The sequence below is a fragment of the Mycteria americana genome, chromosome 1 (genome assembly GCF_035582795.1).
Source record: "Mycteria americana isolate JAX WOST 10 ecotype Jacksonville Zoo and Gardens chromosome 1, USCA_MyAme_1.0, whole genome shotgun sequence".
NCBI classification, from domain to species: domain Eukaryota; kingdom Metazoa; phylum Chordata; class Aves; order Ciconiiformes; family Ciconiidae; genus Mycteria; species Mycteria americana.
In genome coordinates this window covers 162,757,937-162,785,769 of record NC_134365.1, presented here as the reverse complement: position 1 = coordinate 162,785,769, position 27,833 = coordinate 162,757,937, and the positions used below count along the sequence as shown (strand labels likewise).

Below are 27,833 nucleotides of genomic sequence, written 5' to 3'. Positions count from 1 at the left end.
TTCTTAATTAGTTTCTGGAGGGTCAGGGAAATGACCACAGTGGGTCTGGAACAAAGGAAGAAATCAAAATGTAAAGCTGAGTGTTTGATATGTTGATAACCCCCCAGTTTTAATTTTAGCATAATTGGATCAGGGTTAGCGGCAGTTGTTAGGTAAAGTACCTTCCCGAAGTTCTGGCTTTATTCAAAGGTAAATATCATAGCTCTTCTCTTTTAACCTAAGTCCTTCTCTTTTTTTTCGCCCAAAGAAGAACTGCTCGGTTTACCTCGGATTTATTTCCACTAGGAAAGCGCTAAGATTTCGGGGACCGGTATTCTGATGGTAAAGCTCGTGACATGAGCTTTTGTTTTCCATGCGAGGAAACGTTAGCGTTTTTTCATGTTAACTTTTTAACAATTGCGGGGAATTTCTTTTCCTTGAAAACTGCCTCCTTTTCTTTTTCCTCCCCTTTTCTCTCTTCTTGATATTTTTATTTCCCTTTTATATGGAGACTTGTAGATTTTGTCACTTCAAACGTTAGCTGTTCCTCCTCTTTTCTTTCGCTTTACAATACACACTAGGAGATTTTTTTTTTGCATATTCCTCCCCTTTCTCTGTGAGATATTGTAGTTGACCAAATTTAAAACACTACAGTATTTAGCATCCCCGCAGTGCCATTTTAAGTATTTGGACCTGGAAAATGCCCCAAGCAATAACTACCTGAATTGCTTTTAATTACACAATATAGCTGCATCATTTTACTTCAGATTCTTTTTGATTGATGCTGTAAGGCAATTGTAACCATGGATGATGGGATTAAGTGCCTCTTGAAGTGACTTTAGCTTCTTGTGGGAACAAAGGGAAAGAAGAGAACACTTAGTCCCTTTTTGAGTGAACAGCCTTTTTTCACTTGCTATATAAAGAAATACAATTAACAAACATTATCCCCAGAGGTGAATTGAAATGTACATGCGGACAATAACCGCTCTTGACTGCAATTAGACATATATGATCCGAGGTATTTTGGCCATTCATTAGTGCTAATTGTTTGAGAAACAAGCCCACAGAACAAATGATTAAAATGTTAGTGCCATAACCAGGATTATTAGCATGTGTGATAAAATGCATGCGCCGCAGCTGTACCAATAAAACTCTCCGGCGAGTCGCTTTGATTCCACAAATACTCAGCTCGGCTGCGAGCCCTTCGCATTTGCACAGGGCCTGCTGATGTTTATAACAAACAACTTATAGCTTCTTTTCTTAATTAGAAAGAATTACTATGCAAATTGCGGGGCTTTGTAATTTCGTAGAAGTTTCCTTTGTCTTTGGCAGATTATTTGTGTGCGGTTGTGGGCTACTCCCTTGTAAATTTGACATAGGAAACCCATTATATTTACCCTGGGGTTTTTTTGCACATATTGCAGAAATAATTTGTAGGAGATTTTGCTGCCTTAGCTGGGTCATGTTCAGCGGGGTCTCAGGTCTCAGGTCACTTCGGTCCTTCTGCCACAGCACCACAGATATCCAGGACTGCGGCTGGTGTGCAGTTCCACGCATACGGGTCAGAAATACACATTGTAGAAATTATCCAGCTTTTTTAATGGTTTTATTCAAATGCCTAAACATGTTCTTTGGAAACACTTTGCCAACGCTGTGCCAAAGATTGTAGAAGGAAAGATTTGGCCTGTCGAGCAATGGATATTTTTCCATGCGTTAGGCAGATCACGGTGTAGTGTCTCTTCCAGGGATGATTTGATCTAGCAAATAAAGTGGGAACAGAGGCCCAGGTTGAAGTGCTGATCCTGCAAATCACTTGTCGGAGTACTTTACTTTGTGAGCTATATGTTGTTGGCTCTGATGAGACTGCACAGGTGTGTGCAGTTAAGTATATGTGTGAGTATGAGCAACGCTGGAATGTGAAAACCCAGTTTACAGCAGGGAAATGTGTGTCATTTGAGGTAATTTCACTGGTTCGCAGTCACACTGTATGGCTGCCATTGCAAAGTGCAATGTCTCTTAGTAATCAAAAAGGTTTTGTTTTCTCCTTCCTGAGGATGAACTATTTGCTCTTGGGTGAAACGGTTCTCAGAGGATCACAAGTAACTTTAACTTGCCAGCTACTTTTACATATTTGATGAAGACTTTAGTAGAGTGTTATGTTTGCTGAAGAAATTTAGTTTCATTTCCAAGGCCCAGGAGCATTCAGCGTGCTGCTAGATGCTATGAAAGAAAATACGCTGCTGTAAAACAATTCAGTCAGTGTTACCCAATAGCCTAGTCCTTGTTTTAACTTACAGAGCTTAAAGGAAGAAACATTGTCTTAGCAAATTCACTTGGCTTATGTCCATGTGTTTAGTTTAAAGCATAGTCAAGCTTAGTTTGAATCATTAAAATACTTGCAGTCAGGAAACATATGTAAGATTTTCTTCCTTTTTATGGCATGGGGTTAACAATATAATTGAGGTTGCAGTGCTGTGTGGGTTTTTTTGTCCTAAAAAAGTAACTGCTGGGGATGTTTTTATTCTATCAAAATAACAGAAGTCGAGATAATCAGGATAGTGTTTCCTACCAGAGTAGCTAACTGCTTATATGCGTAGCACCCTAGGCCTTGCCACTGTTTTAAAAAAGTCTATAGGCAAACGGATTTCATAATAAATCCACTTCTTCCTCTACATTTCATTTCATTGTAGAACATAAAATATGACTATGCAAGGAAAATGCACAGTGAGAACAGAAGATAATTTTTTCAGAACGTATGTCAAAAAAAAAGCATATGAAAACATTTATTGCAGTCACACCTAAGCATACTTGTTGAAAACTCTTATTTTACATGTACACTTCTAGAGCTCTTTGTTTTGAAAGAAGGATGCTGTGTTGGTCCACTGACACCAGTTCCTCCTGTACATTTTTTTTTTCTAGCCATACCTCTTGAAAAAATTATTACTTCTTCAACTTGCTAAAATATTCCATAAGACTAATAATTTGACAAATTTACAGTATATTTTTATAATAATCTGTGTCCTGAGAAATCTGTGGTTTGGGCCCACATGGCTACAAAGTTGGTTAGCTGAAGAGGAGATAGCAATAGTCACCAGGTGATAGTATTTCAAACATCAAGGCTAATTAAGTGATGGTATTTTAATGGATTAAATCTACTGCTTCTTCAGAGTCAGCTGGTCTGTTGGGGAAGCCATACTGCTCCTGCATCTGAACAAAAGTTCATAGACCTCAGTGGTGACACCTGACTAAATCTGGTCTGCAGGTAACGATAGTTTTACCTACACGATACTACATTCTGTTGTGCGTGGTATGCAGAGCAGAGCTGCCCTTGTGGGGCTTGCAGCAGCGAGAGGGAAACTGGCTGGTCAAATAGTCCTTGGTTCAATGACAGCCCAGAAGAAATCCTGTGTGACAGGAGATACATCTCATCTCAGCGTGCTCTGAGATTGTGGTGTTAGCCATGTCTATCGAGTTTCAGAAGGGTTGATGAGAGGCAGTCATTAAGGGTGCTTCAGGGGCTGCTTGGCTCTAGGCTGGAGTTAACTATTAATGGGCTGAGCTCTTTGACTCCTTTGTGCTTTTGGGAACTACAGGGTTGAAGCCATCAGAGAAAGAGAATAGAAACTAATCACTTTTGTCCCCTCATATATGTTTAGTGAAGAACTGCAAACTTCTTTACTGACCTCTGTGTCACACTGAAAAAAGACCCTCCTCTTTCTATTTGAGAGAAACCACTCTTCCACCTCTTCCTTACTCTCCCAAAGTGTACTACTGCAAGAAAATGGGATTAAGTGGATTTAACTAGCAGCCACTTGAGTTGCCACAAGTTGTGTTACCGTCCCCACTTCAACATGAGGCAGGAGACATGAAGTGGTTTGTGGGAGGGGGCAAAGAGGGTACTTAGGAGAGACTCTGGATCTCAGTTGTATGTCTCCAGGTATTGTCAGGACCTCCACCATCCAAGTCTTGAAGCTGTTGCAGTTAGAGATGAAGAAGATTTATTAACAAGGGTAGCAATGGCACTTGTATTAAAATAATGCATTGTTTCTGTTTAGCAGCAAAGCTGCCCCGTTGCTTAGGCTAAATTAAGCATTACCAGGCATATTACAAAGAAGAGATTGGCAGCGGGTTTTTGTGGGCTCATAAAGCGCGTCCACCCAGGACATGCAGAGACCCAGCAGAGGAGATGGTGGAATAGTTGTCCTTTTCAACTTTAGTTTACTGAGATAAAATGTGATAAAAGCTTTCTTCATATTTTTTAACCTGAGGCCTATATTCAACTTTTAGGGTGCTCACTCTAGGGGAAGAGAGGGTTCTTCAATGGGGTTAGCTTAGAAAAGCAAGTATTGTAGTGGTCTGTCAGCGACACATCACATTTGCTCTGATTTAGATTGACTCATTTCCAAGCGTTTGAGGGGGTTAGTAATGTTCACTTTGAAGAAAACCCACGTACGCATGTAGCCATGTGTCATCCAAGTGTAGCAACTTGGGAAGCATTATTAAGAGGGGCATAGGAAAATGCATGGGTCCCTGACATGATGTGATAATGACATGTTCAGCATGGTGCTAGAAAAGCTTTGCATTATTCAAAGTGCTGAATAATATACATGATAATGCATAATGGTGTTATATGGTAGGATTATTTTGTGGCATAAGTGACTTGTGCTCTGAGTATGAAGGCAAATTGTATTATTTTGTCCTCATTTTTGATGTAGCAGAATAGGCCTGGGGGGTACAGTGTGAAACGGGGAGGAACAGGAGCAGGCAAGGGTTTTTTTTTTTTTTTTTGGAAGGACATGAAACACAGTGGCACCCTCTGCAATTTATTTCTCTGTGCTTGTAATTATGGAGCAAAGCAAGCTCCCTACCGCACTCCAGGGCAGCCTCCCCCGGCAGCTCCGCTGCCTCCAAGTGCACCAACCTGGCTTGCACCTGAGGTGGGTTAGCTGGTCCCTCACCAGGAATACTGGCGCGGGGTGGAGACCACCACAAACCTGACGCCTACGGGCCATACAGATGCCACCCACTCAAGTCATGTGGCACCACAGGCTCACACCTGCACTGGAGTGTGGTACACTAAGCATTTATAAATTTTAAAAGGCACCGCAGTGAACAACCTGCTCGTGATGCTGGTGGGTTTATGAGCTCTGTCGATGGAAGCCTGTGCTGTGGATCTGAAGGTCTGAAGGCTTCTGAGAGAAATGTTGGGATTAGTGAGGTTCCACATTACGTGGGGGTTTTGTTCCTGTTTTCCTCATTTCCCCCACCATCCATTTTGCTTATTTAAAATTTGCATGCAAATACGTTTGTTGATATAACGCTAAGGTTGCAAAATCAACGGTGCAAACCCATGTTTGTTTTAACCAACACCCCTGCTTCATTCACAGCGTGCGTCCAGCTCCTGGAGCAAATGTGGCAGATAGCAGCCTCCTCCCTAAAGCATCCCCATCCGTTCTCTGCACAGCCTCCATCTGATGGAGGAGTCCTGTGACAGGGAAAAACCAACCGCCACCCTTCTGTATTTAATACTTGCCGTACACACAGAACGGGCAGCATAATTAAGGCTGCACGGATAACCTCAGCCCTGGCAGTTCTTCAGTTCTGTTTAAGTTTGCAACTTCTGTTGAACATAGTAGTTTTGGAGTTTTATACTGTAATTAACTGTAATACTGATATCTCCCTACCTTGGCTCTTCCTAAGGGGAAAAAAAAAAAAATAAATAACCCAAAACCAGCCACCCTCTAGGTAGGAATGTTTCCCTTTTAAAATATAGTCAAGTATTCTTTACAGCATTGTCGCCAAGAGTCTAATTTCAACAATATCCTTTACAGGGTGGATTCTCCTCTGCCAGCTGGTGTTCCTAAGCTTAGTTATCACTTTGGATCATCTCACAAGTATGTTCCCAGGCGAGCTGTGCTGTATGTACCTGCAGATGATGAAAAGAAGATACGAAAAATCCCGTCACTAAATGTAGATTGTGCGGTGCTGGACTGTGAAGATGGCGTGGCTCTGAACAGAAAGGTAATTAAAAATTATCTGTGTGATACAATCAGCACTAAAGAGAACGTGTGGAAAAACATTGCCTTTGCCTCGGGGAAGTGACAACCAGAGAGACAAAGATAAATCTTAAGATATACAAAGTAATGTAACACTGATAGGCTTTGTGAAGGCGTTGGGAAAATCTGCTTACCTAGAACTGAAAGAGATCCCGTGTGAGTAAGTGGGGAGGGAGTTTTGAAGGAATACAGAGCTGGGCATAAGCTCTCATCACAGAAGAATGGGAGCTACTGTTATTACTGCTGCATATTTCTTATAGAAGAGAAGGAAATGGACTGTGAGAAGAGAAGCAGGAAAGGAAGAGTTAGTTCAGAATCACCAGGTGGGGGGTTTGCTGTTGAAATGAAAGTATTTTCAGATTGTGAGCAAAACAGTGTGGGTTTGGGTTCGAGCCTTGGGGTGTTTAGAAAGATTTACTTGCTGCGCTTTTTAGAAGTGCTGTTAGGGTGTTTCTGAAGGAAGGAGAAGTTAGAACCTGAGTGCACCAGGGTTTGGAGGGCGCTTTAGATTGAAGGAGCTGCAAGAAAGCAGGCATGGAGAGCAGCATGGGAAAGAGATATAGATGTGTTAAGTACCAGTGCCAAGTTTTTGTTGACATTGAATTGTGAAAGAAGAGAGAATGATCTAACATACATCCAGTTTTGCTTGCAAGCAAATTTTTAAAATATCTGAAAATAACCACTTTAAAATGTTTCACATCTTAAGCAATGTATATGAGAAACTGGTGTAAATGTTTCCTAGTGAAAGGTATTTCTGAACAGGAACATAAGTTTGCCAACACATCATTTTCACATTTGTCAGTTCTCCTGTTGATTTTACAGTGCTTCAGACTACAGCAAACACTGTTTAGGTTTTGAGTATGACATGTTGTCCAGGAAATTATGAAAACAGGCTTGAAAATTTTCCTGTGTCATCTCAAAAACGTGGGTGAAATTTTATTCTTTTCTGTTTCTTGGGAGTTAATGCTTTCCAGAAGGACTCCCTTTGATGGTGCTCTCTTTAACCTGCAGATCTCTACAGGTATGGTGGAAAGAAAAAGTTTACAGAGTTTTAGTTCACTATTTAGTTACACTATTTTAGTTCTGAAAAGTTAAAATAGCATTGCTGAATGTTCATGTGTACTGTGAAGACAGTTGGAAAACATTTTCCAGTTGCTAAAATTCTGTGTGGAAGACTAAGATTATATCTGATGTCACCATGAATTAGTATTGTTTAGGTCATATTTGGGAGGCTGCTGCTGTAAGATGACACAAGACGCAATTGTGTATTAAACTGTAGTATTTTTAGGTGCAGCTTAATTATATCAAACAAATCCTTTATAGCAGAAGCATCTATTTGTAATAGAGGATGACAGCAAAACAAAATTTTATGATCAAGGTGACAAAGTTGATAGTAGCAATTTCTAAAGGGTGGTAAAATTCTAGCTCTGTTGAAGTGAAGGAGAGTTATGCCACTGGGTATAAGATTTCAAAGAAATTAGGGGGAAAATCTGTAATAGGAACTTGAGATGACAGATGAGTCCCTCACTGAGCCTAAATGCAAAAAGGAAGCAGACAGGAGGTAGAGGTGGAGACAGGCGACCAAGGAGCAACACAGAAGTGTTGTCCAGGCATGTGGGGACAGAACGAGGGAGGTCAAAGCTTGGCTGGAATCAAAACTGGTGAGGGATGAGCAGGACAAGAATGGCTACTACAAGTGCATCAGCAGCAAAACTGAGAAGGAAGACCAGGGCACGTGTGGACCCACTGCTCCATGAAGCCTCAGGCTTTACTGTCAGAGTCTGCTCTCAGGCCTTCTCGAAGCAAAACTTGGGGCAGGGAGGTAGTAGCCACAGTAGGGGAGGATGGAGTTAGGGTCTATTTAAATAAGCTGGTCCATGGGACCAGACAGGACACACTGGAGGCTGCTGAGGGAGCTGACTAGTGTCATCATGAAGCTGCTGTCTGTCATCACTGAAAGGCAGTGGTGGCTGGGAGACATTCCTGATGCCTGGAGAAAGGCAAATGTCACAGCTGTCATCAGAAGGGGTAAGAGTGAGGAACTGTGGGCCCATGAACCTCACACTAGTCTCCAGGAAAGTGATGGTGCTGGTTCTCATGGAAGGTATTTCAAGGACCAAAGGACCTAGCCAGAATGGACTGATCAGGAGCAAATCACACCTCACATACCTGATCGCCTTCTCTGAACAAATTACTGTCCCTGAATAGATGAGAGCTGAATAGATGTTGTCTACCTTGACTTTAGCAAGGCTTTTGACATGGTCTCTCATAGTATCCTGGTCATGAGCCTGAGAAAAAATGGACTGGATGGATAGACTATAGGGCAGGAGGCAGTTTGGCAGGAATTGGGTAGTCCATGCTGTGTGCTATTTTGCACTTACCTCTGCTGGGGCCAATACTGTTTAACTTCTTCACTAGCAACCTCATTGATGGGATGGAGTGCACCCTCACCAGGTTCATGATGAAACCAAACCGGGGTGCAGTTGATATGCTGGAGGGCACAGCTGCTCTTCTGACGGGGCTTTACAGTTGGAGGAACAACCTGACAGAAAGGTAATGAAGTCCAACAAAAGTAAAAGCAAACTCCTGGCACTGGGCTGGGATAATCAGCCTGCTGGAGTAACAGGCTGGGGAGCGACTGCCTGGGGACAGCTCTGCCAAAAAAGGCCCTGGGTGCTGTTTTACAAGAAGCTGCATGGGGTCAGCAATGTACCCTGGCAAAAGAGCTGGCCGACCACCTCCAGGGCTGTGCTGGCATGGGTGCAGCCGGCAGGTCCAGGGAAGGGGGTCCCTCCCCTCCACTTGGCTTTTGAGGGTCTCTCTGAGGTGGCTGTGCCCCGCTGTGGGCCCTGGGACAAGAGAGAGACTGACCAACAGGAGGGAGCCCAGGAAGGGCCACCAAGGTGGTTGTGGCGCAGGAGGAGAGGCTGAGGAGCTGGGTTTCTTCATCCTGGCGAAGAGATGGCTGAGGGGACCTCAGTGAAGGCTTTGCTGCCTGAGGGGGAGCTGGATGGGTGGCAGAACCAGGCTCTTCTCAGAGGAGCACAGCAACAGGGCAAGAGCAATGACCACAAGTTGCATGAGGGGAAATGCTGACTGGAGACAAGGGAAAAAAGATTCCCCATGCAGGTGCTCAGACACTGGAAGAGGTTGTCCAGAGCGGTGGTGCATCCTCCCTCTGTGGGGGTGTTCAAGCCTTGACTGGATGAAGCCGTGAGCAGCGTGGTGTAGAGCAGTAGTTAGCCCTGCTTTGAGGAGGTGGATGGACGAGGTGGTCTCCTGAGGTCGCTTCCAACCTGAATTAGACTGTGTGATTGCATGATGTAGTAGCAAAGCGTAATTCAAAGTGATTGGAAGATTGAATTTCATTTTTAGATCTGCCAGAGATACTCAGGAAGACTTTGAGACTTAGGTTCTGTGAATGTGAAGCAGAAATTATTATTGCTCTTGCAGCTTAATTTATTAATGTTTCTGAGGTGTTTGGAGACTTTGTGTGAAAGATATGTCAAGAACATGCACTGAAGTACAATATTCAGTGGCCCATTGCAAATGGGTCATCTGAAGCTGAGAAAAACCACTGGGAAACACAGCAACACTGAGTCTGTCCTTTAATCATTATTCTTTAAACAAATAGTACTGATGAATTTAACTATTTATTGCCATGTTTTGTATCGGTAAAAATGCTACTTATGGATTTTCTTGAAACTGCTGCCAAAATGTTGGGGTTTGGGAAAATCAGGACCTGGTTGAAGGTTCACAGTGCCTTGGGTCAAACTTACCTGCCTACAGAAGGCCTTCACTTGCATCAAGTCCAAACAGCAAGTTTGAACCACATCTTAACAAATCTATTTTAAGAAGATGTTCTGTGGTTTGTATTAGGATTAAGTTAGATTTGGAGAGATCAAGAACCTGGAATGTCGGCAGCTCTGGCTGCTCATTTAGAGGGAAATGAGGAAGATGAGCTTCCTATAACCAAAGCTGGTAACATTTGCAAAACTGCATCTGGTTGCAGTAGCTGCTTTTGAAGCAGCAGTTGTAAATTAAAAATCATTAACTATTTTCTATACAGTATTTTCTCTCAAAGAAACTTTGGAAGATTTCCTCCCCTGAGCCCTCCCCCCACAATTACGTTTTGTAATGGCTCGCAGAGAGCACCAGAAGAGGGGAGCCCATATCCGTACCCTAATCTGCATACCATTTTTGGTGGCTGCATTTCTTACCTTCTAGAGTTACAACACTGACCGTGATTTCAGGTATCATCTGTTGACTTCTCCCTCTTTTCAATCTTTTTTTCTAGTTCATATTTTGACTAAATGATTAAAAAAAAACCCTTGCAGCAAGAAGTACACAAGGAGAAAATTTCTCAGTGAATTTTCTGAGTGGGGAGAAATGACTAAAAAGCAAAGTTACAGTATGCTGAATACTAAGCCTGCAAGTACGGTGAGAGCTGATCCTGATGTGAGTAGGACACATGGGGCTTTTGCAACCACTTTGGGACTGGACAGAGCTGTAGGAAGTCTTCAAAAATTCAGAACGGGGAAGATGATAGGAAGATATCCCAGGGCTGCTAAAAAATTCAGCCTTCTTTTACAAAGTTAGTTTTAGTCTTGCTGAACATAGCCTACTAGTCACGCTGACCTCAAATCCTGGTTGGGGGTCAACACGCTGTTTTCAGAGGTTCAAATGCATAATGTCACACGGTGTGGACTGTCAGCTGCCTCTCCAGGTGTCTGACTCTGTAAGAAACTGGGAATTTCTACAACAGATATTTAGTTTTTGGTGGGGGGGAGAATTGAATACTGCTAAAGGGAAATTACTTTCCCTGAGCTACTATTCACAGATGAAGATAGGAGCTCTTCCCCACTGACGTACACGTAAAGTTTCTCCAGTGTTGCTATACATTTTAAGGAAATGACTCAGAATGGCTTGCTTGCCGATATTATTAAGTGAACAGTTCAAATAGAAATTATAAAACTATAAAATTAGAAATAATACAAATTGCAGTGTTGTTATGTTGTAAATGCATCACCCTGTAGAGACTTTTTGTGAAATGGTACAAAAATAGCCTGTATCTATTTTAGCTCTTTGCAGGAGAGGGCCTAAATATTTTTTTACAATTGAAAGAATAAAAAATTAAAAAAGAAGGCTGCATCAACGTGCTTGACCAAGTCACATAAGCCAGTAATCTGAATCGCATGTTATGCCGTTGCGAGGTCTCTGTGTAGGCGCTGAGCTGTCTGAAGATATCTCGAGGACTCTCAGCCAAGCCAGCACTCAGTGGTGTAGCTTTCTCTGTAGAGCTGCATTACTCACCATGCTTCCATGCCAGGTGAACCTATCATCAGGTGGAAAAGTTTCCTTCTCCTGTTGGAGAAAGGAAGATTTCCATGCCAGTGCTTTCATTTTCCAAGGGCAGAGTGGGCTGCGATTTTGTTGTTAGTTCCCACGGGTCTTGTAAGGTTACCACCCTTACAAGAGAGTTTTCTAGAACAGCGGGCTTTTTCAGCAGGATCCTGTCTTCAGTGCTGCTATTCTTCAGAGCATCCAGGAGGTGTTAGCTGCCAGGTCAGCCTAGCAAGAGACCAGTTAGAGCTGCTGCTGTAGTGTTCTGCCTCTTTCTGAGTCCTTGACAAGAGTTTCAGAGCATTTTGATTACTCTGATCCAGTGCTATTAGTGGCTTTATCTTCACTGAGGACAGTAGGATGGTTTTGAATAATTGGGATACACGGCGCCTTACTCTGTAGCTCTCTTTAGTGTGCCATCAGGCCAGCCAGGGCACAGTCCTTTCAAAGATGACCTTTGAAAGTTATCTCAGGCAAATTTTGAAGGGGCTAGGGTTCAGCCTTTTCTTTGGAATGCCAGTGTTATAATTAGAAATCAAAACAAAACCCCATCTTCCCTCCCCCCCCCCAACATTTTTTGTATCAGAGGTGTAAAAGCAATCCCTTGGAGTGGACATATGGCTGGGAAACATCTGTGGGGTCCTCTGACACTTGAAGATATGAAATTTTATTGTTGTTCCTCTGGAACTAAATAGATCTCGTACATCCAATAAAATTTATTAATATTCAGGGCTGCACTGTAAAGCAATGTTTAGGTTCCTAAGCCCTTTTTGCTGTGAATCATGACTGTATCGCTTTGTGTCTTTTAGAAAGAAGTTGCTCTCTCCTCCAGCACTTGGGCAACAGAAGCTGGGGAAGAGGAAGCCTCAGCTCTGTCCTTTCCTTGCATCCCTTCCTCAAGAAGGGAAACGGCAGCCCTGAGCCTCTCCTGTTGTCCCTGCTCCCCTCAGCAGCAAGGGGAAGTTCAGTTTGGCTAAGAGGATGGATAGGGAAGGACCTATTTTGTGCTTCCGCAGCATGGTCTCTTAGGGTCATAGCATAAATTTGTTCCTACTTACTATCTTGTAGCAGCCACTTAAAAGATCGTCGCTGTGCTGTGCCACGGAAGAAGAAAAAAATTCAATTAATTCTTTTGAATCATCTGTTTTTAAAAATAGGATTAAAGCCTGACCACTTTTCAAACTGTTCCATTATGAATAACGCATACGTAAGAGATGACTCTGGGTTCATTACAGTTAAGAGCAGATCATCCGCATACATGCTGATTTTATGGAGATTTCTCCCCATGAGAATGCCTCCTCCATCTCTCTAGTGATCTGATCCTGGGGTCAGAAAAACCAGCAAGCTGGTGAGAGAGTATCGTTGCCTGCTATTTTTCCCCTAATCTGAGGCCTTCTGACCTTTTTATTTCTTATCACTGATAAGAAGAGGCTCTTGCATATAAAATAACACTTCAACTAAATTTGGGGGTGGAGATAAATACATAAAATGGGTCAGCATGGTATACAAAAAAAATCCTAGGCTTTCCTTATTGAAATGCATTTCCTTATTGATCTTATTGAAGGCTTTTACAGTATCAGTGGAAAAAAGCTGCAGTTGGTTTCCATAAATCTCTAGCTACTTCAATTAAAATCAACAGTTTTCCTGTATTATGTGATGATAATCTTTTTTTTTTTTTAATAAAGCCAAGTTGGTTAGGATTTATCAATGCCGCAGGTATTTCTCTAGGCTCATAGTGAGAATGTTAGCTAGTACTTCATAGGCACAGTTACATGAAACATTGATAACTAGGTTATTTTACCAGGTCTTTGCTTTATTTATAATAAATTAGTACTGTACCTAATTGTATTCCTCCTACAGGGAGAAGGCTTGCTGATAAAGTGTGTAGAGAATGATTAAATGTACACAGGCGCATAGTAGGGTGACTTCTCTTCAAAAGATGCACAAAATTAAAATGGGAATGCTGCTTTCCCCAGTGGCTTGCCATTATTAAAAGTCTCAGTAGCATGGGAAATTTCTTCTGTAGGAATTGGGGAGTCCAAGAGTCTCTCTGGTTTATTGTAGGGAAGCTGAACTGTACAGTGAAACTCTGCAAGGCCTTTTTGATCCTTGAAGAGTTCTGATGAATATACATTTTTATGAAAGTTGTAAAGTGTTTTCATTTCCTTATTAATCCCACCATGGTCCTGGAAGAACTGCCACTCCTGAGTGGTAACTGTGACAATAAAAGTTTTTGTTCCTATTGTTTTACTCTACAAGCCAATCATCTTCCTTACATAAAGATTTGAGGATTCATAAGGACAATCACAATATTCAGCAATTTTCTTCTTAATGAGATCAGTAATGCCTGTGTCTCTTCGAGCAGAGCCTTTGAATTGCCAGTTATTTCTTTTCCACTGATTCAGATGTATCCAATTAAGTTTGACTTGGACATGTTCTGATATAACTATTACTGCTGACAGAATGGTGTCTAGAAACTCAGGGAAAATGTCTTGGCTCAGTATTAACAGGGATTTCAGGCAGGAATGAATTAATAGACCTGGGAAAATATTTTAAAACATACAGATAATGTTTATATGGACTTGGAATTCACAATACTTCAACTCTTTGTGTGTAGTCCACTGTCTGCCAGCATCTCAGCACACCTGGGTACTGAAGGCTAACTGCAGGACTAGAAGTCATGTATTGCTATACATTTCTGGACCAGTTTTCAATATTTCATCTGTTTTCATAGCAGGAAGGACCTGGCTGCACAGCCATTGAGCATCTAGCAGGTAGTTTGAAGGAAGCCTTGGAGATTCAAGTGTGCTACAGAAAATCAAGCCAATACAAAATGTTTGGTATACATATGTAGCTTAGAAACAATCTGTTGGACCAAATTTGGGCAGCCTTTTGTTTGTAGGCAGAGCCATGTGTTGGGTTGTGTTGTCAGGGCTGCAGTGGTACTGGGAGTGAGGAAAACATAAAGGTACTGCCCCGATCGCAGTCACAGGGGTTCTCAGCACTCAACACCATTTGCTCCAGGTCTCCTTTGCTTTTTTGTTGGCCATGAGCAGGCAGAGGAATACTTTTGTCTGTCCAAGTTTCTATTGCAATTAATCTTGAAACCTAGTCTTGAACCTAAGGCTCCATTGTGCTTGTGACGGGTAGTCCACCCTGCTTATTCTTCCATTGCAAGGGCCACGTTTTGAAAACAGAGAGGCAGGCCAAGCATGAGGAAACCTACAGACCCCAATAACAGGGACATGGATCAGGAAGTGGTAGGACACACGGAGGATGCAGCACTTGCGCTCTTTTATAAACTTTTCTATGAGGTATCTCTATAGTCGCAGTCAAGGTAGTGGTCTAGTGGACCTTTGGTCTGATTTAGGTAAGATAGGTACGTAAGGGAAGGCGGAAATGCATGGTACTTTTCCCAGTGCATTGGTGTCATCAAAGCTGGACCTGTCCCAGGATGGTGAGGAGTGGGGGGAAGCTTAGAGATACTCAGAAGATTATGGGAAAAATCTGTGGTTTATTTTACCAAACTGTTTAAACATTACCTGTTTACCTGGGGTTTAGTAGTATTATTAGGAAGCAAAACAAGGAAGCGTGGTGGGATGCTGGGTGAGAGAGAAGAATTTTTGATGTCAGAGGGAGGAACAGCATAGCTATACACATGGAAGTTGCGGGTGAGGATGTGTGTGGTCACGGCTAGGCTTGGGAACCTTGGCAGGTGTTAGCTGAAAGCATGATATTTAACCTCTGTACCTTTGGTTTCATCTATTATTCTTCTGGAGACCAGAGAAAAGGATCCTAGCACTCAGTATCTATGCGGAAGCCTCATTTCCTTCCACTGTATGTCCAGTTAGCAGGAGACCACAATATTTACGATGCTGCAGATTCTGCAGTCCTTATTCAGATAACATTTCACAATTAATTAAGGACACTTGTGTCTAAATGAGTAATTCAGGATTAAGCCCTTCAGGAGTTTGAGCTTCTTCCTCCTATACACCACTATATATTGAATTGAAGGCATGTGTGCTGTGCTAGTTGCAGGACACACCATTCCCAAGGTAAACATAGAACCATCTAAACCCAGCCTTTTATTTCTACCATGAACTAAGCCCATGCCATAACATCCCTTCAACTTAGAGTGGAGTAATTTATCTCTGTTCAACAGAAGACAAAACACATGGATTACAATTGCCTAAAGCCCTGGTTTTTACCTATTCTGTGAATGACTTTCTTCTCTGAGTTGTGAAAAGACTGTATGTTAAACAGTGCTTTATATACCAAAAGAATATACTTTCGTGGAACAGGCTGGTACCCAAAATAGCTACAAAAACACATTTCTGGCTTACTGAAACTGGAGAGCATCCAGAGCCATGAATTCATTGTGCACTCACATACCAGAATAGAACACAATACGCAACTCTTGTGATTTTTCTAGTCCCTGTCGTAAAAGCCATAATAAATGGGGACAGAGCATTAGGAAGTACATGTATTTGTTTACTCACATCTAAACCTGCATAGCTCTGCTGGCTACGTAGTATGCAGCAGGTTCCAAGGGCACAAAAGCTCTTAATGTGTCCCCAGGTTACACATTGCCACGCCCAGAGTTTGGGCTTCCAACCAAGGAGTTCTTTTGCAAAGAAGCAAAAAACATGCCAATTTTTTTTTCTTCATTTCTGGTTAGTCAAAACATCTAGCCGCCTTTGAAAGTTGCTGTTTTGGCAGTGGTTTTTATGTAAGTATGGAGCATGTGCAGTTGTTAGCACACCTAAATACATTAACTGAAGTATATTGTATATCTGTCTCCAAAGACAAATGCACACATCTGCAAATCCAGCGTACTGCAGATCTGGATGTTAATGTAAGCTACTCTGTTGAGGTTGCCCATCTTTCCTTTTGGCTACGAATATCACATATTATGATCTGTCTTGTTTATCAGTAAGGAAAGTGATAAGCTGACTGTGGAGTCTGATCAGCACTTTGCATCTTTTCTGAAAGGAAAAATAAAATCTTAGTGTTTTCTGAGTTTGACTACAATTTCTACCTTTAAAGCAGCTTGGTTGCTCTGAGATTGCTGCTTCAACTCCTGAATGGCTGCATAACATAGTGCTGTCTACTGTGGATCGCTGTAATAGCTCTTTTTGCTATCCTTCTTTCACTGCAGTGCGTTAGGGCTACCCTCTCCAGAACAATGTACTTGCCAGTTATTTCAAGACTGGGAGAAAAGAACTGTAAATATTTTTCCTCCTTTCTGATCACTGAGCTCCAGAAGACCATAAATCCTTGTGTTGTTCCTCATTTGGGAGCAAATTGTTGTAAAGATCCTGGCTGTTCATTTTAGGATCATTATAAGCCATGACTTGCTCGTTCTTTCCTCCTTACTTGTTACAGTCTCTTACTAGATTGCCTCAAAATATCTGCTCCTATGCCAGGCTTGAGGTAACTTCATCTTCTGAGGTTTCACAAGACAATTGTGCATTAAAAGGGGATATGTTGAACAAATTGGTATTTTCTTCCAGCTTAGTCAGGTTGTTTGGTTACATTTTAAACTTTGATTCCACACAGACCCAATCTTCCACTCGTTAACCAATTATTTTTAAATAGAATAATTATAGATCATAATTTAGTATGCATTTTCTTGAGAAAAAGGGCAAATTAATACATGTAAACATGGGTGAATCTATTTAAATAGACTGTCCACAAAATCCTTACAATATGTAAACAACATTTGTTATGCCTTGGAGATAGCATATGATTGGACTCATGAGACCCTGTTTATCCTACTGAACAGTTTCTTTTATAACTTCAAAGGGAATTTTATATATTTATGGCAATAGCAGGGTGTTAAGTGTAGCTAGACAGAAATTATACCTCAGCTATTTAGTTAATGCCAATAGGGATTAAATTAGATTTTATAGCTGTTAGTAGAAGTCTGTTTTGTAGCTAACAAGTGGGATTTTTAAATCCTGGAAAGCATAATCCTATTATAAAACTGGCAGCTGAATTAACATTATCTAGGAAGCAAGTCTTCACGGATTAACATTTTTTGACATTAACAAAGAAAAACTAATGCTACAGGGATATTAGATGATTTTCCCAAAAGTAGGAAAAAAAGGAGAGTGAATATAGGACAAGATAAATGGCACAAATACTGCAGGAAGGAAAAACGGAGTGAAATATGCATGAGAAATGAAATCTGGGAGTGGCCGTGTTCTGCCTCAAACACAAAAGAAATACTCCGTGTAGGAAAAGGCTCCACAATTGGTAATTCATATGTTAGCCCATGCATTGATTTATATGTACCTTGTGACTAATTCAGTTATCCAACATGAGTGTGGGGTAGCCACGAAGGCCTTCTCCTGCCCTGAGGGCTGAGGTCTTTGTATTCCAGCTAGATGCTATAGGAGCTGAGGACTGGCAGCACTGCAGAAGAAACACTCGTTCCTTTACTGAACAGGCCCATAAAGTTGTTCCACAAAGACCCTGGTGAAGTTCTCCTTATATACCTTGAAGGACAGTTATGGGACAACTGCTGTAGGCAGTGGTACAGGAGATGAGTGGGGTCACTGAACTTGCTTGTCTTGCAATATCTTATTCTAGGCATTGATAGACTAAATAGCTATAAGGGTATATACCATGTCATATTTCAAATAGAAAATCTTTGTCCCCATCACAGTTGCAGAGCAAACCTTTCATTACTTAAAATTGTGAAGCATACATCTCCTTTAAATTATTTTAAAAGCTCTGTGTTTAGAATCTGAGCCCTTATTCACAGCTGCGGCATTGAAATAATGAAAGTAGTATTTTGTTGTGTGGAGGGTTAAGAGGAATCCACTTGATAAACTTATCAGTCACAAAAACATGCCAAACAATTTCTTCCAGACTTTGCAACATCATATTCGGTGTTGTCAACCCAGTACAGATTTTACTGTAACAGTATCTGTTGGCTGCCATCTCGTCTCACAAATTTCTTCCTTCTTCTCAAATAGAGACTTTCATTAATTACTGATGAGAGCTAAACTGAAACAATTTGTTCGAACTTTGCCTTCCAACCTCCCAACTTCTTGGTTCAAGTAAAGCAGAACTAGATCTGAGTCACTGTCAGACTGGGGTTTTGTCATCAGAGATTTAACTGTGGCTTTGCAAACCTAATACATGGCTTCACAGGTTGATTCTTGGTTTGGTGCTTTTGAAATGCTGCATTTTTCCTCCTTCTGGGTTGCTACTTGAACCATTATTACTTACTGGGTTACGTTTTTACCGAGCATCTTTTCTGCCAGAGCATGTGTGTATAGCAATCATTGCTGTGGTTAAATCCATTACCAGAGGTGTGGCTGTGACTGCCTTAAGTAAGGGCTTTCTTAAATCGTGGTTGTGTAGCATAGACTTTACCTTGCAAAGCATATAACAACATCTAAGCTGTGGAAATAGTGTGAAATTTCTAAGTTGCCAAACTGTCCTCCTCTGAAGTTTGTGCCATGAGGAAGAACCTTGGCACCATTATGTCAGTGGGAAAACTCACACCATTTGGCATCAACATGACCAAGATTTATTCCCTGTTGTGTGCATCTTGCACCAACAATAATGAACCCTAGTGGGAACTGGAAATAGTTGCTCACCCTCTGTTGTGGCTTTTTTTTCAAAAATCTGTCCCCCAAATGCTTTTTTTATCATTTTTCTGTATGTAGAAGTATGCAACGGTCCATGAGCCTGGTGCTTTAAAGCACGCAGGTATCTTTTAGCCATTGCCACAGCCCTCTGAAGTGCTGGGCACCTTTGGAGAAATGGGAGTAGAATGTGCCTGTGATTTCTCACATCAGGAAGGATGTGAATTTGATGTCTCTGAGAAGTGCGTGGTCCTTAGATAAAGGAACTATCTTTCCTTCCCCCTTAAGTAATGAGCAATCCTATAGCACTTTAGAGTTTGTTTCCAGTTTTGCTGCCTGGGTTGGAAAGTATACAGATTTGGCCAATAAGATATGGGTTGGTTTTAAAACGTTTGGCTAGCTCCTCAGCTTGTGTAAATAGGTTTAGCTCTTCATTTTTCGTATGGTAACACAGCAGATGAAGCAGCTCTCAAATGAGATTTAAAGAAAGATTATGTGGGAAGAGAGCATTATATGACCAGGGAGTTGCATCCACATCACCTGGCTGGACACTCATCATCTGCCTCCAGTCTCTGGAAGAGAGAGATGGAGATGCGAGGGGATGATGTGGTTACTGAGCAGAGCACCTTTCATCCTCCAGATGACCCTGCGCCTGCTATGACCGCCTGCTGCTTGACTGTGAAAGAGCTCACTGAACGGGGAGGGAGGGATGAGGGATGCTTGGCTCTGCCACCTGGTGCTCTTGCATCTGAGTATGTGTTTTTCTGGAGTAGATGCTTTGTAGAAGCTTGTTCGGGGCCAGTATGTGGAAAACAGCAGCAGCAGCCCCTGAGCATTGCCAGTCAGGGCACCTGATCTCAGAATTTGGCTTCACGTTGTCAAATTTGCTTATCATCGGTGAGGTACAATGGATGTGCCGAGAAGAAAAAGAAAGGCCCAGAAATGTGATGGCGGGTCATGGGTTTCAGTGCTTGAGGCTGCTACAAGTAGCCCTGCACGCACATGCTCGATTTTGTAGCTGGGAGGAATTAATGCACTGAGCAACCCCTGAGTAGTGCTTGATGTGACTTGACAGAAACTAGCAGAAAGAGCAACTGGCTCTTAGCCTGTGAGGGCGATCCCGATCCCTGGTCAGCAGGCGTTACCTCTTCCTACGTCCGTCTCTTCATAGAGGTGTTATTTGGTGCTACATAGCAAAGCGCTGAGTGGCTCATGCCCTCCCAGGAGTGATGTTCCCTGCAGGAAGAGCAAAGATGCTTTGCTATAAGCACAGCCAGCGGGTCAAAGGGCTCTCAGAGACCTCCCCTTTCTTTTGCCATTGAAGCTCTGAGCTTTCTCTGTGCTGTTAAGGGAGAGCAGGCCCACAAGGCTCACCTTTTCAGGCCACGTGGTCTTGGCAAGCAGCCTCCTGCCATCCTGACTGGGGTCAAAAATATAATAATACTGCATATTGTGTGTATTTAACATGTACCTCTGAGCACTGAAGACCAGGTAGTGGCAGAGGGGACCTCTGTGAGCTGGTTGTGGCACACTGCAGCTGGAGCTGGAGGCGAGGAGGCTCTTTTCTGGTGTGGTCCAGGAGTTGGTAAGTGAAGGACAGAGTGCAAGGAAACGCAAGTGAAGCAACCAAGGCCCCGCTGAGGGACAGTGGCACAAAGCAGCAGCTTCTCAGCTCAAAGAAGTCTTGCCTAGGGTTTCACACAGGGCTGCCTAAAGGCCCTTTTGGACTCTTGCTGTTCAAGAGAAGAGGACTTGTGCTACCTCTTAAATGGGCAAGTTACATGCAGGAAGCTCCCAACTTGTCAGCCGCTGACTTTTTCACACCCAGAACTCTGCAAGTGCTTAGTAAAGTTGGTATGTATAGTAAATCTGCTGTGGCTATCAAGCCTGATTCCTTGAGTGAAGCAGAGCATTTATTGAATTGTGTCTTTTTTTGTTCTACTGATAAACGTATCCAGCAGGGGGAACGAGGACCTCCATTTGGGATCATTTGTTGGAGTGTCTTCTGGGGTAACGGAAGTATTGAGCTGGAGGAGCTGTCATCATCTAGTTCAGTCTTCTGATCTGAAGCAGGGTGAAGCCTTTCCAAAGCACCCTGATGGATGTTTCTGTAACCAGTTGTAGAGTGCCCACAGATGTTTCTGGTCCCCCTAATGTCTACTCAGGATTTTCTAATAATTTAACTCAAATGTTATTTTCAACAAATGAGATGGATTTTGTTGTCCATGACCACTTACAGAAAGAAAAGCAGAAACCTGTAACCCTCTCCTATAACACATTATTCTGTGTATCGAATAGTTATTTATGTCTCCTACAGATTTTGTCTTTTTAGTGAAAGTGACTGCATATCCTTTAGCTTTTTCTAACAGGAGGTGCCTGAACATCTTATTGGTTGTCTTGTAAGCTTGTGGACTCTCTCCAATCTTTTTTCATTTCTGGTCCCCAAAACCGGATATTTCAACCGAGCTCTTATAAATGCAACATAAACCAGTGCAATTTTCCTATTTTATTATATATGATGTTCCTGTTAATATATTTCCAGAATTGGCTTTGTCTTTTTTGTAATAACACTGCATTGGTGGCACTCATTCACTTCAACCTACTACTCTTAGTGCATTTTCAGCTTTGTTTCTGCCACTATGTCGCTGTCTCATATGTGGTATTGTTCTATCTTTTTTCACTTTTTACTGTCTATCCAGTATGTCTTTGCATCTCCCTCCAAATTACAGGTCCCTGAAGACACTGACAATCTAATCTCTGTTGCACTACCCAAGTTGTTAATGAAAATATTGAAATTATGCTCCTTCACCCTCCAGGAGAGGTGCTCAGTTGAATACCACTTGCTACTTTCTGAAGGTAGGTTTCCACATTAGCACGTTTGCTTTGAGGTTGTTAGTGCAGCTGTGTCAAAAGCTTTGTCACATCTTGACTGCCCTCCACAGTTTCTCAATGCCTCTCTTGAAGTAGGTGGCTGAAGCTGGACATCGTACTCCAGGTGCAGCTTCACCAGTGCTGAGCAAAAGGTGACAATAACCTCCTTAGTCTTCTGTCTGTGCTCCTCCTAACATAGTCCAATGTGCAGGTTGCCTTGTTTGCAGTGAGAGCACACCGTTCCCTTGCTGGCCCTCACTCAGGTTGCCATCCATCAAAGGCCCAGGCCCCTTTCAGCAGCTGCACTATGTAGCCTGTCACCTGTGGCCAGGCAGACATGTGGGGTCATGCTGCCCCCACTGTACAACTTCTTGCTTCTCCTTGCTGAACCTTCTGGGGCTCCTGTTGGCCCAGTCCTCAAGTTTCTCATGGTGCCTCTGGACTGAAGCTCATGTCTCTCTAGTTTGGTGTCACTGGAAAATTTGCTGAGGGTTCATTCTGTGCCGTCACTGAGGTTCATGCAGAAGATGCTGGATAAAATTGGCCCCAGTATCAAAGCCTGGGGTTCTCCACTTGTTACCAGCTGCTAGCTAAGCATGGAGCCATGGATAACTATCCTTCGAACTCAGCTGTCCAGACAGTTTTCAACCCATCTAATAGTCAGTTCTTCTAGCCTATATTTTCCCAGCTTCCAGATGAAAATGCCATGTCCTCTAAAGTCAGGGTGTATTACATCTACTGCTCTCTCTTTGTCCATGTAGCCAGTCATTTTGTCATAAAAGGCCATCAGATTGGTCAGGCAGAGATGTTCTCCTCCTATCTCCAAGATTTATTCAGACTTACTCATTTTCTTCCCTCATTTGGTTGTCTCTGGTTATCGTGACATCATGAGTGCAACCTGTTCTATCCTCTTTTCTTCTTTACCCAGCTAGAAGCAATAGACTTAATGAACAAGAGACTTTATTCTTACTTCATCATACAGCTTCACTGTGTCAGGTATTTTGAAGTATCCTTAACACTGGAGCATATTATACTTTCTGAGCATTAAAATTTTAGTTGCCTTCAGTTGACTTTAGACACCTGCAGCTGAGAATGTGATTCCCAGCCACACTGCTAATCCCTGCATGTGCTCTTAAGTGCTTGAAAGTCTGCTTTTGTGCATACTCAGAAATGCTTCTATCCTCTTTTGGCAGCTTGTTGTCTCTCTCATGCCAAGGCTATCAGAAAGATATCTTCTGTCTAAGGCCCTTGAGCAGATGGGGTCAAAACTTGCCTAGCAAACTCTGACAGGAGACACATGCAAAGCACAGAAACCATGGCCTTTTTATTTAAAAATGGCTAGGATAGGAAAGAAGAAATAATGGTCATGTCCATGGTGGCATGGGTAACAGGCTTACTGTGAGCTGATGGATCAGGGTCAAAGGGGAAGCCAGCACGGGGGAATGTCATGGTGGTGCCTGATCAAGGAGAGACCGTGGACAAAGATTTCTTTAAACAACTGAAAGTATCTCAAATCCTTTCTGACTTTCATGGAGGACTTTAACCATGCCAGTATCTACTGAGAGGACAGTGTGAAGGGACACAAGCAATCCAGATTTCTGGACTGCATGGAAGACAATTTTTTGATGCAAGTGCTGAACAAGCTAACTAGGAGAGATGCTTTGCTGGATTCCTGAATGAGAATGAACTGTCAGTCAACAGCAGCCTTGACTGCAGGAGCTGTCAGATGCTGGAGTTTATGATCCTGAAGGCAGTGAGGAAGGCAAGGACACAAGACTTCAGCTGGTAGGCAGGACTGATCCCACATTAGGCTGCCCCTGAAGGTAAGGGAGCTCACAAGGGCTGGTCAGACTTCAGTGACAACCTGCTCAAAAATGCAAAAAAACCATCTGAAGGGCAGAAGAACAGGCAGGCATGGCAGGAGGCCAGCTTGGTGAACAGGAAATTCTTGATTTAACTCACAAGCAAAAAGGAAGCATACAGGAAATGGAAGCAGGAACGGGCTACCAAGGAGGAATACAGAAATATTACCTGGGCATGGAAGGACAGAATGAGGAAGGTCAAAGCCTGGCTGGAGTCAAAACTGATGAGGGACCTGGAGTGCAACCACAAAGGTTTCAACACTTTTGTCAGCAACATAAGAAAGACCAGGGAAAATGTGGGTCTACTACTGAGTGGTGGCCTTTGCTTGCAGGACATGGATAAGGCTGAGATGTTCAATACTTTCTTTGCCTTAGGCTTTACAGTCAGAGTCTGCTCTCAGGCCTCCTGGTCATCTCCTTGTGTCTAGAAGCAAAACCTGGGGAAGAGAGGTGTTCCATGCAGTAGAGGATGGAGTTAGGGTCTATTTAAATAAGCTGGTCCAAGGGACCAGACAGGACACACTGGAGGCTGCTGAGGGAGCTGACTAGTGTCATCATGAAGCTGCTGTCTGTCATCACTGAAAGGCTGTGGTGGCTGGAGGAGGTTCCTGATGCCTGGAGAAAGGCAAATGTCTCAGCCGTCATCAGAAAGGGTAAGAGTGAGGAACTGCGGGCCCATGAACCTCACACTAGTCTCCAGGAAAGTGATGGTGCTGGTTCTCATGGAAGGTATTTCAAGGGCCAAAGGACCTAGCCAGAATGGACTGATCAGGAGCAAATCACACCTGACATACCTGATTGGCCTTCTGTTTTGAGGTGACTGGCAGTTTGGGTGAGGGGAGAGCAGTGGATGTCTTTTACCTTTAAATTAATAAGGCTTTTGACATAGTGTCCCATGATATCCTGGTAGCCAGCTGGAGGAGAAATGGACCCTATAGGCAGGCTGCCTGGACTCTAGAGCTTAGAGTAGTGCTCCGCAGATCAGAGCCTAACTGGTGCTTGGTTAAAAGTGGCGTTTTGCAGATATTGTGTAACATTTTAATCAGCAGCCGGGGTGATTGCATGGAGCACGCGCTCAGCAGGTTTGCAGGTGATACCATTTTGCAGGGGAATGACTGGACAGCAGGACTGGCCCTTAGAGGAACTTCTGCAGTCTGGAGGAAGGGGTGGGCAAGAGCAAAAGCAAAGTCCCAGCTCTGGGCTGGGATAACCCCATGCACCAGTACAGGCTGGGGGTGTGACTCCCTGGGGGCAGCTCTGCCAAAAAGGCCCTGGGTGCTGTTTTACAAGAAGCTGCATGGGGTCAGCAATGTACCCTGGCAAGAGAGGTGGCCGACCACCTCCGGGGCTGTGCTGGCATGGGTGCAGCCGGCAGGTCCAGGGAAGGGGGTCCATCCCCTCCACTTGGCTTTTGAGGGTCTGAGGTGGCTGTGCCCCGCTGTGGGCCCTGGGACAAGAGAGAGACTGACCAACAGGAGGGAGCCCAGGAAGGGCCACCAAGGTGGTCGTGGCGCAGGAGGAGAGGCTGAGGAGCTGGGTTTCTTCATCCTGGCGAAGAGATGGCTGAGGGGACCTCAGTGAAGGCTTTGCTGCCTGAGGGGGAGCTGGATGGGTGGCAGAACCAGGCTCTTCTCAGAGGAGCACAGCAACAGGGCAAGAGCAATGACCACAAGTTGCATGAGGGGAAATGCTGACTGGAGACAAGGGAAAAAAGATTCCCCATGCAGGTGCTCAGACACTGGAAGAGGTTGTCCAGAGCGGTGGTGCATCCTCCCTCTGTGGGGGTGTTCAAGCCTTGACTGGATGAAGCCGTGAGCAGCGTGGTGTAGAGCAGTAGTTAGCCCTGCTTTGAGGAGGTGGATGGACGAGGTGGTCTCCTGAGGTCGCTTCCAACCTGAATTAGACTGTGTGATTGCATGATTTTCCTAGCGCTTAGAAAACTTGTCCAGGAAGCAGGGAGCAGAGGTCTATTTGTCCTTAGCTGGAGTGATGACAGCACCCTGCTTGCTAAATAAAACTCTGATACGCCGTCTGTCTGCATGCACCTCTGTGGTAGAGACATCCTCCACCTTGCTTTGAATAAGTAGATATTAACTGGGCCAGAGAGCAAATCTAGGCCTGAAGCTGACTTTCTAGCTCAGTGATTAGGGCATGAACCTAAGAGAAGAGAGACCTGGATTTCTATCTGTGCTCCAGGGAGAGCTTATACATTTTAGCCTATGGCTTTTTTTCAAACATCACAATGTGTGTGTGTCCCTGTGTGGTTCTAGTCCTAGTTTACTAATCTAATCAAGAAATCAGATCCTCGACAGGCATGAGACTGAAGGTACCGCTATACTACCAGGGAAATTTTTATTTATGCTTTTTCTTAACAGCCTGCCACCTCCATGACCAGCTCTTTCTGTTTAAAAACCCTGAAATAATTCACTTAGTTTTTACTGCTTTTCTCATTGTAAGTGGAAAATTATATATTTTACTTGCAACTGCTGACAGCTATTTTTTCCCTCCCTCTGTACTCTTCCCTCACCTGTTGCAGTTTGAAAACCAAATCAAGACAGTTCCTCCTTTTGTTGGAACTGCCTGGATAGAGACTGCAAAGGTCTGCACAAATCCCAGTGTGTTAGAGGTTGCTGAATCCAGCAGCCTGTTAAAGCCGGTTCCACCATCAGTGAGGCTGAGCAAGCGTTCCAAATGGGCACATACATCCACATATTTACATATATATGTGTGTGCATATACATATGTATATATACTTTCTGACTGTACTAAATAAATTGAGTGGACAGCCACTCGGTTCAGCACAGTCAGAAGGTAGTGACTTTACCAGCACTCACGTAAACACAGCACTGATACACACATGGACAGTACGATGGCCAAGTCCTGTTCCCAGTCCTGCATACACTCCCTCTGTACGGTAGTATGCATATACACACAACGTCTATATAATATATATCTATACACACATAATACAAACCTCCCATATCTGGCCTTAGACAGTCAGTATATCCTGTCGTTGGCCCCAGATCCCCTGATCTCCTCAGTCTGTGTCCCCTGGACCTATGAAGCATGGAGGTTCATGGCCCCATTGCAGTTGCTGTTAGTCAGACTTCTTTTCATTAAACACGCACACGCACACACACTGGAGCACTCCCATAGCTGGCCCCAGATCCCATTACCAATTCAACTTATCTTACTGTTAGCCTGAGAATTACCACTTCTTATTGCCCATAGCCATATATATTGTTCGTAAATTAAAGGCAAGGTTTCTCAAAGTCAGAGATTAATGCTAAGAAACTTGCTGTCACTGTTTTTTCAATAGGAGTTGGATGTTAAACTGTTATTCCAAACCGTGTTTATCTACAGATGTAGCTATGAAATGAACAGCTGTAAGCATGGCATGCTTGAGCATCCTATAGAATTAGGAAGGAAACTTCACAGAACTGATATATGTTTTATTTGCAATGAAAAATGCAAAGCACTGTATCACTTAGCTGCGCTGACCCACATGTGAGGGTCTGTACATGCAGCATGTTTTACTGATCCTGTTGTAGAAGGTGGAGGAGGAGGAGCAGCTCAACTGGGTTAAGCACAGTAGATGGTATAGATAGGAGCTTCTGGCTACCCTGCTGCTCTTGCAGTTGATTAGCTGTTTTCAGTAATTATGCATTTCCATCAGGGGTGCAATGGTTATCACCTCTGGTAATGAGATTACTCCCATTTCATACAAGTGTAATGTTCTGCCGGTTCCCTTTTGGCACTTTATGCATTTCCTTGACTCACGCTCTCAACACTTGCCGAGGTTGCTCACCATATTGTCTCCTATGGACTCACCGAACCGTGCAAATGGGTTCCCCAGCATTTGTCAGTCTCGTGGAAGCAACCTATAGGCATGCCAAGGTAGCCTCACAGCACGTACAGTAAAGAGCTTGCTTTGCAGTAAGCGCAGTGAACTAGTTCAATTTTTTTTGTTGCCTTTTTTTCAAGTGGCTGCAGTAGGCTGTCACAGAATGGGAATTACATGTTTTTTGCTTATGTGAGGCATCTCTGTAACCCATGACATAGCATCCCAAAACCCCCAAAACATGGGTTTGCATCCCATTCACCACAGAAGGAAAACTGGA

The 27,833-nt window shown here is 43.2% G+C and overlaps 1 protein-coding gene across 1 annotated transcript in view; it reads left to right on the top strand.

Annotated features, from left to right (window-relative positions):
• The window catches only part of CLYBL (citramalyl-CoA lyase), a 177,087-nt gene that overhangs the window by 86,507 nt on the left and 62,747 nt on the right, over nucleotides 1-27,833 (top strand). The window contains exon 3 of the mRNA XM_075496540.1: nucleotides 5,811-6,000. Coding sequence (XP_075352655.1) covers nucleotides 5,811-6,000 — 190 coding nt within the window. The remainder of the gene's footprint in view (nucleotides 1-5,810; nucleotides 6,001-27,833) is intronic.